At 41.1% G+C, this 12048-nt stretch overlaps 1 protein-coding gene across 5 annotated transcripts in view; it reads left to right on the top strand.

Moving 5' to 3' along the window:
* Nucleotides 1-12048, top strand: part of EZH2 (enhancer of zeste 2 polycomb repressive complex 2 subunit) — a 56329-nt gene that overhangs the window by 34983 nt on the left and 9298 nt on the right. For 4 of the 5 annotated variants that reach the window (XM_043872205.1, XM_043872206.1, XM_043872210.1 and 1 more), the window contains 6 exons: nt 304-420; nt 4051-4171; nt 4940-5080; nt 6046-6148; nt 6685-6863; nt 11555-11646. In XM_043872205.1, coding sequence (XP_043728140.1) covers nt 304-420; nt 4051-4171; nt 4940-5080; nt 6046-6148; nt 6685-6863; nt 11555-11646 — 753 coding nt within the window. The remainder of the gene's footprint in view (nt 1-303; nt 421-4050; nt 4172-4939; nt 5081-6045; nt 6149-6684; nt 6864-11554; nt 11647-12048) is intronic. The other variant, XM_043872207.1, reaches the window with a different exon arrangement.

Here is a 12048-nt window from a genome sequence, read left to right as displayed (position 1 = left end):
TTATGGTGAAAGCAAAGAGCAGTTAATCTGAGGCCAACATAAATATAATATTTGATTCTTACTGGTACTGGTAAATATGGGAGGTGTTGGAAGGTTTTGAAAATTTTCAAAATCTGAAGCTTTTTTGGTCACTTAGTAAAGGAGGAGAGAATGGCTTTTTGGTTTTTACCAACTTACTGTCTCAGGTAAAGAAATTTACTTTTTAAAATGATGTAAGTAGGCAGCATCTCTTTATAATATGATGACTGAGGCTTCAGGTTGTCCTTTTATTCTTAGGAGTCAATTCTATTTTTTCTGTTCTAGTGTTCAGTGACCAGTGACTTGGATTTTCCAACGCAAGTCATCCCATTAAAGACTCTGAATGCAGTTGCTTCAGTACCAATAATGTATTCTTGGTCTCCTCTACAGCAGAATTTCATGGTATGTAAATAATGTGTCTTCTTATTTGGTAATTACTTCTTTTAACCAAAGCATAATTTCCATGTCAAGGTAAGTCAAGATTTTGTTGTTCCGTCACTAAATTGTGTCTGACTCTTTGCAACCCCATGAATTGCAGCACACCAGGCTTCCCTCTCCATCACCAACTTCCGGAGCTTGCTCAAACTTATGTCCTTTGAGTTGGTGACACCATCCAACCATCTCATCCTCTGTCGTCCCCCTTTCCTCCTGCCTTCAATCTTTCCCAGCATTAGGGTCTTTTCCAATGAGTCAGTTTCTCTGCATCAGGTGACCAAAGTATTGGAGTTTCAGCTTCAGCATCAGTCCTTCCAGTGAACACCCAGGACTGATCTCCTTCAGGATGGACTGGTTGGATCTCCTTGCAGTCCAAGGGACTGTCAAGAGTCTTCTCCACACCATAGTTCAAAAGCATCAATTCTTCAGTGCTCAGCTTTCTTTATAGTCCAGCTCTCACATCCATTCATGACTCCTGGAAAAACCATAGCTTTGATTAGATGGCAGAGTTTGTCTTTGTTGGCAAAGTAATGTCTCTGCTTTTTAATATGCTGTCTATGTTTGAAGCCTAGCTTGAAGGATTTTGAGCATGTTTTTGCTCACATGTGAAATGAGTGCAATTGTACAGTGGTGTAAACATTCTGTGGCATTGCCTTTCTTTGGGATTGGAATGATAACCAACCTTTTCCAGTCTTGTGGCCACTGCTGAGTTTTCCAAATTTGCTGGCATTTTGAGTGTAGCACTTTCACAGCATCATCTTTTAGGATTTTAAATAGCTCCGGTGGAATTCTGTCACCTCCACTAGTTTTGTTTGTAGAAATACTTCAAGATAGTATAAGTAAAAATAGCTATTGAAATGGGAACACTTGGAGTAATTTTTTTAAACCGGTTAATATATGTATTTTTAAGCTGTGTTGATGTTGCTCTTAGTCCTTTTTAATTTTTTTTTGCTTTTATTTACTTCTTTTAAGTAACATTCTCCAAAGGGAAAGTGAAAGTGAAGTTACTCAGTCATGTCCGACTCTTTGCGACTCCATAGTCCGTAGCCTACCAGACTCCTCAGTCCATGGAATTTTCCAGGCAAGAGTACTGGAGTGGGTTGCCATTTCCTTCTCCAGGGGATCTTCCCAACCCAGGGTTAGAACCTGGGTCTCCTGCACTGCAGGCAGACACTTTACCATCTGAGCCACCATGGAAGCCCTCCAAAGGGAAAGTATTAAGCAAAAACCATACCTGGGATTTAAAATATATTTAAAAGATGAAGCTTATAGTTCTTGTTCTTAAGTATGTTAGTATCCTGTAATCTCAGTCTGACTTTGAGATTTTGTTAAGTGAGAACTTATTATTTAGAACAATTTTAGGCAGCATGTTATTAATTGATAATTACACTATGAAATAGTCTCAGTATAAGGTTATTTTTCCACAGATAACACTGGCACAATAGCTTTTGTTATGAAATGCTAGTATTTAATTCTTTATGGAAGTAGGATCAAGGAGAGGATGGAACAAAAGAGAAGTTAAAGTGTGCATTCTTGACTTGTTTTGTCAAATTAAAAATACATGGTTTTATAGTTTACTTGCTATATAAAATAATAGGGCTATTGAAATCTTGATGGAAGTCCTTGGTGAGCCTACTTTAGAGAATTGCCTGCTAGATTTTTCAATAAATAGGTGTTTATAACATCCTCAGTAACTTTTCTCAGTGGAGGCTTAAAGGTAAACTTGAGATTCTCTTTTGCCATTGCGTAGATTTGTGTATTTAAGGCTTTATTCAAAAACATTTGGTTTGAGAATCATGTTGCAAGAACTTCTGAGAGGGCTCATATTTTCACAGACTGAAATTCTGAAGGAATATAGTGTTTTAAACTTGGCAATAAATCTTTTTAACCATTTGAAAAAATTGAAGTATAGTCAGTTTATACTGTTGTGTTAGTTTCAAGTGCATAGCAAACTGATTCCTTTCTGGATTGTTTTTCCTTATAGATTATTACAAGGTATTGAGTATAGGTCCCTCTTGTTTTATGGATAGTAGTGTGTCTCTATCAACCCTCCAGTCGTAATTCATCTCCTCCTCCGAAGTTGTCAGTATTATTTATGAATCAGACATGGGTTTTGCTAGTGATGAAAGCCAGATTAGGCAGACTCTTTTTTATGGCTAGGGTATGTCCTACAGTGCAAAGGTTTTATGGATGTAATTGTGAAGACAAAAAATAGCCAGCTGTCATCTAATTTTGGCTTGTGTCCAAAATAATGAACTTTCCCAGTTTTAAGTGGGGTTTAGTGCTGGTGAGGTGTGCTGGCAGCTAGACTCAGTAGTTGTATATGAGGTTGACTCTGAATAGAACAGTGTATTAACATGTACATTTTCATTTTATACCCCATGTGCACTTTTCCTCCCAGTCTGCCTTTTCTTTGTTGGTCAAAGGTACCATTATCTTTATGAACTCTGCACCTGCCCTAGATTTGTTATGTAGGAATTGTTTGAAAAATTCCCTGCTTTTTCCTATTTCCTGTGTGTTCCTACTTGGCAGCTCCTGTGTGTCCCGGCCTTTTCCCAGCCTGTTCCTCTGTATCAGTCATGGGCCAGCCTGAGGCACCTCACACTTAAATAGTTGCCATTTCCTCTCTTCAATCTTAGCCAGTCTGTTCTGTTATCAGAATTTCTTTCTAAAATTCTGTTTATAATCAATACCTTGTTCAAAGGCCTCTTCAGACTGAGACCTATCCTTGTTTTAAATTAGTCTCCTTATTTAGATACGGACTTCAGAAAGGTTGTGTCTTTATCTATAATTACTCTCTAACTTTTTTTATTGAAAGTTCTCTTCCCCGAAGAACATCAGCTTCCTGTCCCTTGTTTTCTTGAAGTCCTGTGTCCTCTCTGAACTTTCTTTGACTAGCCCTTTCCTGCTCAACCAGAACCCTCTTTCTTCCCTGGTATCTTCCAAACCTTGATATAATCTCATCTGTCATCTTTATTAGCACTATCAGGTTTGATATGTCTTGTTCATAGCGTTGAAGCATTTTGTTATTGTAGAATGTTCCTATTTTATGAATGAGAGTAAATCCTTTTGGCATAACCTGTAATGAACCATCTATATTTTACGTGCCTAGAATTTATTATGTTGGCTGTCAATAAGTTGATCAAGTGAAGTTTGGAAATCCTCACTTAATTAGTTTTTTTCCTTTTGGGGCATTGTTATTTATGGTTGGCTTTGATAAGCTGTATTTTGTCGACCCTGAGATGCTTTTAAATGTCTGAAGCAGGAACACGTCTTCAAATGGGTGATGGGCCACACTGTAACTTGTGGCGTGTTCCTGTCTCAGAGGGACATGAAGTGATGGTAAATTGTAGTGACTGATTCCATAATACAGTATTTTTTCTTAAGTTTTTTTCCTGTAAACAGTTTTCTCAGATATTGATGAGAAGCATCATTTATTTCTTTGTAGCTTTTAGAGTCAGCTATTATTTTAGATCTGGAAAACTGGGTATGGACATCTGCTTATGAAAAAATACTGTATTTCAGTTATATTACATTTGCTTTTAAAAAACTTAAGATGTGTCTACTTTTTAAATATATTTATTTTTTCACTTTTAGGTGGAAGATGAAACTGTTTTACATAACATTCCATACATGGGGGATGAAGTTTTAGACCAGGATGGGACTTTCATTGAAGAACTAATAAAAAATTATGATGGAAAAGTACACGGGGATAGAGGTGAGGCATGTGTTTATTCTCTTGGAAAAGGGGCCAGAGAATTGATATTTTGATTTGTTTTTTCAAACGTCAGTATGAAAAAGATTTTTTAAAAATTAAAACTGCTGGATTGGCCTGGGCTAAAATTTTCAGTATTTTCCCTATTTATTTTTAAGTTGAAGGATTGTATTTGCCACTTGGAAATTATGCATAGTTGGTTATTAAAAAGCTGTCAATCACATGCAAATTAAATAGAATTGTTTCAAGGTATATAGATTTTAAGATTCTTTAGCAATGAAATGGGTTAGGATTAGAGCCCTGCTTATGTAACATGGACTCCAAAAGGCCTTGTGATCAAAATGACTTTCTCTGCTAGGCCACCACAGGACCTGAAAGTCCTGTCATTAGAATCACAGCTTCATGCTTTAACAGGAGAACCGTTAAAGTGCCTGGCAGGCGGGTGGTGTGTAATAGCCTCTCGGTCTCTTCACAAGTGGACAGCGCAATCTGGTGGATACGTTGTTTAGAAGGAGGCGAAGGCCGTATTTAGTTTCTGGAGAGTTAGGCTGTGGTCTCCGGCACTGGAGACTTGTGAAAATGACTGGTGTTGAGGGTAAATTCTTCTTCCAGCTTTGCCTTAGGCCAGTCCTGGAAATGACCTTTCTCCCAAATTTTATAATAATTGTGGTGTTACAGTGCTGATTGATATGCTGCAGTTGTTTCTTACAAATTAGAAAAAAGCATGGTGTACTTCTGTGTGTATCTGATATTTGATTTCATGACTTTCAGAATGTGGGTTTATAAATGATGAAATTTTTGTGGAGCTGGTGAACGCTCTTGGTCAGTACAATGACGATGATGATGATGATGATGGAGAGGATCCTGATGACAGAGAAGAAAAACAGAAAGATCTAGAGGAGAGTCGAGAAGGTACATCTGTCTTGTTAGGTTTGTGTGTAGCCATAACAGCGTTTTTCAAAAAAATAGAGTACAGGTAAACTTCCCTTCTTTTTTCTTCTGTTAAATATCACATCAGGGGTAGTATAATCAAAATTAAAATACTGTTTGTAACATTTCATCCTACACTTGTGAGTCTTTTATTTCCTTGGCTAGCAAAGGAATGTACAGGTTTTGGGTTTCCCTAGACAATTATCGTAATTACTGTAATATGTAACATCAGTTTTTGACTATATGCAGGTCATACACTTGTCAATTTATATCACTTTATATGTATATAGACATTTAATCCTCCTAATATTCCATATGGAATAAAGTGGATTTTATCCTCAGATCCACTTTATAGTTGAGATGGGTTTAGTGAGGTGAAGTAACTTAAGATCACAGCATTGGGAAGAAAGAGAACCCAGAAAGTTCTGTTTTGGAAACCAGCTCTGACTGACCCCAGGGCACATGCTGTAACTTGCACACTAATTACGGATCACCAGAGAAATTAGAGGGTCCCAACTTAGAGCTGGGGTTGGAAGAGACTTGACAAAGCTTATTATGAAGTCAGCATAGAAGAATTTTGGGGGAAGTTGCAGTTTCAGAGAAGCGTCCTGTTCTCAGAATCGGTGCCTTAGCGATCCTGTGGGCCCTCGTTTCACAGATGACACGTGCCGGGGGTCAGTGACGGGGCAGGGTCACGGCAGCAGGCGGTGCTGAGCTGGGATCAGAACCTGGGTTTTTCTGCCTCCCGGTGCACTTGAAACTTTGCATGTTTGATTTTGAGTTTTGTCTGACCTACCAGCATTCCAGATACTTGTAAAATAGGTTAGAAGTGAGAGAGACACAGAATTGGTAATTTCTTGAGAAATCCGCATTAAGTGTAGACAAAATGAAGCATTGGTGAGCTTGTTCACTTTCATTCTTTTTTCCTTTCTCATTTCCCTGTTTAGATAAAGAAAGCCGTCCACCTCGGAAATTTCCTTCTGATAAAATTTTTGAAGCTATTTCCTCAATGTTTCCAGATAAGGGCACAGCGGAAGAGTTAAAGGAAAAGTAAGGTTTGCTCTTTGGAGACGGCCTTGCTGTGTGTGGCATGTGACTCACCATTCTGGTTTTTAGAGATGGAGCTGGTGGAGCTGGTGAAGCCGCTGCTCTGCGCGTTCAGTGTCTGCGGGACACTCGGACGGATACGTGTGTGTGTCTGTGGTACCCTGGGCTGCGTTCATCATAGATGGAAGTGTGCGTGAGTGTGCACACGTGCGCACACACACAATTTATAGGAGTGCGTGTAGGAGGAAATCTCTCTGGACACCCACAGAAATTTTACTGCCATGATTGCTTTGTTTTAATGAATATAATAACATTTTTCATGACAGATCTGAATAACATCTGTGAATGTTTCTTGATATACTATGTGTAATGTGTAATTGGCTCTTCATCTAAATGAAGATTGCTGTAGGCCAGACCCTTTTCTGTGTTTTAGGCAAGATAAAATATCCAAAGTAAATCATAGAAAGCTTGTGGAAACTTCTGTGTTCAAGAATGTGATTCTGGTGTCACCTCACGTGCCTTTCTCTGGTTGACGTCAGGTACAAAGAACTCACGGAGCAGCAGCTCCCGGGCGCACTTCCTCCTGAGTGCACCCCCAACATAGACGGACCGAACGCCAAGTCTGTCCAGAGGGAGCAGAGCTTGCATTCGTTTCATACGCTTTTCTGTAGGCGGTGTTTTAAATATGACTGCTTCCTACATCGTAAGTGCAGTTATTGTACGTTTTCATTTTCTATCTTTGTTGTGGAATTATGTGTTAAATCAACTTGGAAAGTGTTGTCATCTGTTACCACTAGGATCTGTCATTTAATCTTAACAGTTATGACTGAAAAATATGTTAGAATCAAAGTATTGGTATTTTTTAATTTGTTGCTTGAGGTTGCTCTGAAGTCTTTTTGCACATATTAAGTTGGGACTACTGTCTCCCCTAACTTGGAATACAGGCCAGTGATTTTTCCGTACATGCTAACCTTATGCTGGTTTTGTAATGAAACCCACTGTGAACTAGCTGGTAGCCCAGAGCAACATTCTCCATGCTGATGGACAGGTTTTGTCAAATAAGAAATTGACTAAAGGGAATTCCCTGGCAGTTCAGTAGTTAGGACCCTACTAAGGGTACTGAGATCACACAGGCTGCTAAAAAGGTGTTTATGTATCTGTTCTTATCTGTTGAGTGTTAAGTCTGGTGTTTGGAGTCGGGGAGAGGGTCCTCTAAATAAGTTGATTTTAAAAACACCTGCATTTGAATATAGGTAAAGCATTAAATGTTCTTAATGAAATTTATACATATGATACTCCTGTATTTTTCTGATTCTGCTGGAGAATGAGGTTTCTTAGTACATTTTCCAGGTTTAAGTACAATTTAAAGAGTACCAGCGACTTGGGAGGCATGCGTTGTGAGAATACATTTCATACCTCCTGGTTCCTAATAAGAAGGGTTTACTTAATACAGGTTAGCTTTTTCTGTTAGACTTCTGAGCAGCTGGCCATCTGTGGCCTAACACCTTTGTCCCTGTGCTAAGGTGGCTCATGTTGCTTTGTCCTTTTAGAGTTCCTGGGTCCACCTTTTGTAGTTTTTTCCCTCTGTCCAGTGGTACCTCGTAGTGTTAATTAGCCTGCCCAAGCAACTACATCTTGCCTCATTTTGAGTTTTTGCTCTATCTACTTTTTATAGCACATAATTTGTTATGTGATGCGTATCTTGGTCTGGAAATGATTGTGTGTGTGAAGTATGAGTGGTTTAGTTATCTTAAGTTAGAAAACCTTGAAGTAGACTTTGAGAATTATCATTGTATCTTCCACGTCCTCGCTGTTGTTATCCACGCTCCTGACGTAGTTTACATGGATGATTTGATAGTTTTAATAGTTGCAGAAGCCAGCTATTTGCTACCCCAGCCATTGTAGGGTTATGAAATACCTTACTTGGGCTTGGCAGCCTTGTCTTCACACAGCTCTTGAAGTAGTTGAGGTGAAGTGAAGAGAAAGTCGCTCAGTCGTGTTTGACTCTTTGTGATCCCCTAGACTATACAGTCCATGGAATTCTCCAGGCCAGAATACTGGAGTGGGTAGCCTTTCCCTTCTCCAGGGGATCTTCCCAACCCAGGGATAGAACCCATCTCCTGCATTGTAGGCAGATTCTTTACCAGCTGAGCCACAAGGGAAGTTGTCTGGAATTGCATTTAATTCCCCTTTACTTACTTACACGTGGTCATTTTATAAAATATTGTCCAGTTCTTGCTTAAGAATACTGTAAATTGCATTCAGATATCACTATAGCAAGAAAATTGGTGGGAGCCCTTCTTGGAATCGGTGGAACGTCCCCTCCAACTTGTTGGCGGCTGCAGCATTTGATAACCTTTTTGTACAAATGAGCCAAGGCAGGAGGACGCTCCTTTTAAACGTTATCACAGGAGTTATCTTCTTGCGCTCTTCCAGAGTGATTTGGATGAACCCTGAGCCTGCACATCGTGCCGTCATTCAGGCTGGGGAGAGGGCGAGACGGGGGCTGTGCTTACTGAGGCCGGCTCCCCTGGCCTGACGGGTGCGCCGCGCGCCGCTCCCGTCGTTCCTCCCAGTGAGGCCCTATCAGTTCTGCAGGCGTTCGTTGCTTTACCCTGACTCTGACAAAAGATCACACACTATATGTTTTTCTTGGGTAAAAGAAGTCATTAAATAAATGACTAAACATACCCGTTAAATATAGCATTTTGTGCTTTTTGTTCTTTGTATGATAGGAATAACATACAGTCTTGAGGATTAAATTTATTACTTCTGTGTGCAAAATACTTCAAATAATAGCACCTGGCTTGTGTTTTTAGCTATTGTTTTTTCAAAATCATCCTTTACACGCGTGTATTTCAGAATAGCATTCAGAGCTGTCCAGGAAAGTCTCCCCTGTCCTCACTCCCTTGTAAGGGAGCTGCTTCCACTTTTAGTTCTTCTGTGTCTCTCTGTAGTTTCTTCCGGCAGATGTTGTACACACACATTCTTTTCCAGCCACCCTGTTCACGTGCTGCCGTTGGACTCGGCTCCCCCCCTCTGGACTCAGGTTTGCAGATTGAATCCTTTCTGGACGGCTGCGCCGTCCTCTCCCGTGTCAGATGCGGCCCCCGGAGGTCAGCACTCAGGGAACGGCGCACGTGAATCGCCCTGCGTGGTGGGCCCGTGCGTTCTCTCCCACGGGCGCAGGGTAGCCTGGTCCGCTGCGTGCAGGTCCTGCCCAACAACCCGCCGTGTGGGGGGCTGCCAGTTTAAAGATCCATCAGCAGAGTGAGAGTGCCGGTTTCCCTCGAGCCCAGCCACCCGAGTGTGTTAAACAACAGACTTTGATCTTAATGATTGAATCAGTAAAATGGTTTCTAGCACAATGTAATTTGCATTTCTCTATATGATTAAGAGATTTGTGTTTTATTTTCTCTGAACTCTTTTTATCCTTTTGGCTTTGGTGGTCTTTTTGATATCTTGAAGTTTTTTATATACTCAGGGAATTAGTTTTTTTGTGATGAATTGCAGTGTTTTCTTTCCAGTTTGTTAAAAATCCCGTAGCAAACTTAAAAAACAAAACAAAAACACAAAACCTTTAGAAGTAGTTAAATCTATCATTTGGCTTTCCCTACTCCAAGACTTTAAAGGGAGTCTCACCTTTTTCCCTAGTACGCTTAGACTTTTTGAAAACATCTCTCCCTTTGACCCATTTGGTTTGCTCTGTTAGGATTTTGGCTCCAGCTCACCCCCGTGTCCAGGACTGCTGTTTCCCACCGTTGTCCGCAGGTCCCTCTGGGGCTGCCCTGATCTGCAGTTGGTCCTGGTCACCACAGGGCCTGGGCTCTGCTTCTGATCCGAGGGTCTTGTTCCTTGAGTCTGTCTGTTTGGGGGGTTTTATTCCGAGATCTCCTGGCCATTCTTGTTTTTCTGTGTAAATTTTAGAATCAGTTTGTCTAAAGGGTCTAGGTGTGTTTATTGAAATCTTATTAAATTTATATTACCTAAGGTAAATCTCACATTTTAAAGTAAGGGTTCTATCTCACTGACTATCTGATGACTCTCCTTTTGTTCTTTCCTTTCAGATTTTCTTCCCGTAGCGCAAGTGAAATGATTATTGCTGCCGTTTTTTGTTGTTTAGTTGCTGAGTCGTGTCCGACGCTTTTGCGACTCCATGTACCGTCACTTAGTCCTGACTTAGTGACACCTTCTCTCTCAAGACCAGAGTGTGTGTGTGTGTGTGTGTGTGTGTGGGTGTACAGACACATCTGTGTCTTCTTCCGTGAACTGCGGCAAAATATCAGTCTCTAAACCTAGCACGTGCTAGAGGAGACATCCGGGCTCAAAGCCCACAAGTGCCTTTGGCTCATGATGACCTTATGTCTGGATTGATGTAACTCCTTCCCCTTACGTGACCTTCACCTTCCGTGTGCTCAGCCTTTGTGTTGACATTTTAGGGGCCCTCACCCATGCCAGTCCAGGGTGAAATAAGTCATATGGTATCAGACTCTTATTCTGGGAAAAAGCAACTCACATACTTGACACGGGGACCTGAGCCTTGGATTTCCACTTTAAAAGCATAACTGTTTGTTTTTCCTTTTCTCTTCCTTTCCTCATCAGTCTGTCGTCATTTCCCATTTAAGTTCTATGGATAGAAGTATGGCTTTTTACATATATATTTTGGAATGATTTATTCCATGAATCTGTCACTTGTTTTTATCCACATTACTTCGCGTCGTGTGTGATGCTGGGTAGGGCTTTTCTGGTACTTGCCTTTGTGCTCTGGAGCCAGCATCCCAGGTTGTCAAGTCCAGCTGCTGTGCTTTCATCCTTGGTTAGGGCACCAGTGTGCTGGAGTGTGAGTCTCTCTGCTATGTTATTTGGGCATCTTAAGTTTCAAACACTATATCTTGCCAAAGCCATTTTATCTGACTACTATTTTTCCCTGCAGAAAGTGCTGACTGCAGGCTCCCCCTGGGTTCTTGAATTGTGTGTGATTCATAGAAACTGACTTCCGAGGCTGTCCTCACTGTCTTTGAACCCAGGTTTTTAACAAGTGGTGTCCCAGTCTGTTCCCTCATTTGACAAGCTAGGGTTGACCTTTCTTTAGAAATCAATAAGTTGTAGGTGTCAGGATTCTTCTGGTGAAAAGAGGAAACTCATTTCTGTGTAGAGGATACATCAGTTATTTCTATGGAGACATTAAAGACTCAAGTAAATGTTTATAATTAGGGCTCAGGTGTTCTGGGGGAGAGCTGAGGAAAATACATGGTGAGTATTCAGTAAGAGCGTGAAGGAAGTTCCACAGTGTCAACCACGTGTTAGCAGAAGTGTGATGATGTATAATTGCCTTTTTCCTTTGGAACTGGAGGAATGAAAAAGTAACTGTTTTACTTCATGTCTGGCTGTTGTCTGTTTATTCTTCAGCTTTTCATGCCACACCCAACACTTACAAGCGGAAGAACACGGAGACGGCCCTTGACAACAAGCCTTGTGGCCCCCACTGTTACCAGCACTTGGTAAGCATGTGCGGGGGCTTCTGGAGGGAGTGGAGAAGTCTGAATTTTGAATTTTCGTGAGGTCTGTGAAGTCAGTGGTAAGCTGTCATTCCCGTACTGTTACTGGCCATAAAATAGGCAAGGTTTCTCAGCCACGGTTCTCGGTAGCTGGTACCTACTGCACATCCTAGTCCTTTGTTACCTTGCATTATTCTTTACCAGTGTTAGCCTCTTCAGCAGCGTGTGCAGGTCTTTAGGATCCAAGACTCTGGTACCTTCGGCCAACCTTAGAGGACAGGCAGTGCAGAGCAGCCGCCCAGGCCCCAGAAGCACGGTGGCCTCCGAGCCTTGCTCAGAGCCGCCACCCTCCTGTCAGCTGTAGACCTGCTGTAGTTCAGCGTGTTAGTGTAGGTCCCGGAGATG

The sequence above is a fragment of the Cervus elaphus genome, chromosome 18, assembly GCF_910594005.1.
Source record: "Cervus elaphus chromosome 18, mCerEla1.1, whole genome shotgun sequence".
In the NCBI taxonomy this organism is placed as follows: Eukaryota; Metazoa; Chordata; class Mammalia; order Artiodactyla; family Cervidae; genus Cervus; species Cervus elaphus.
Note: the sequence above shows the minus strand (reverse complement) of the source record. Positions and strands in the feature narration are given on the sequence as shown.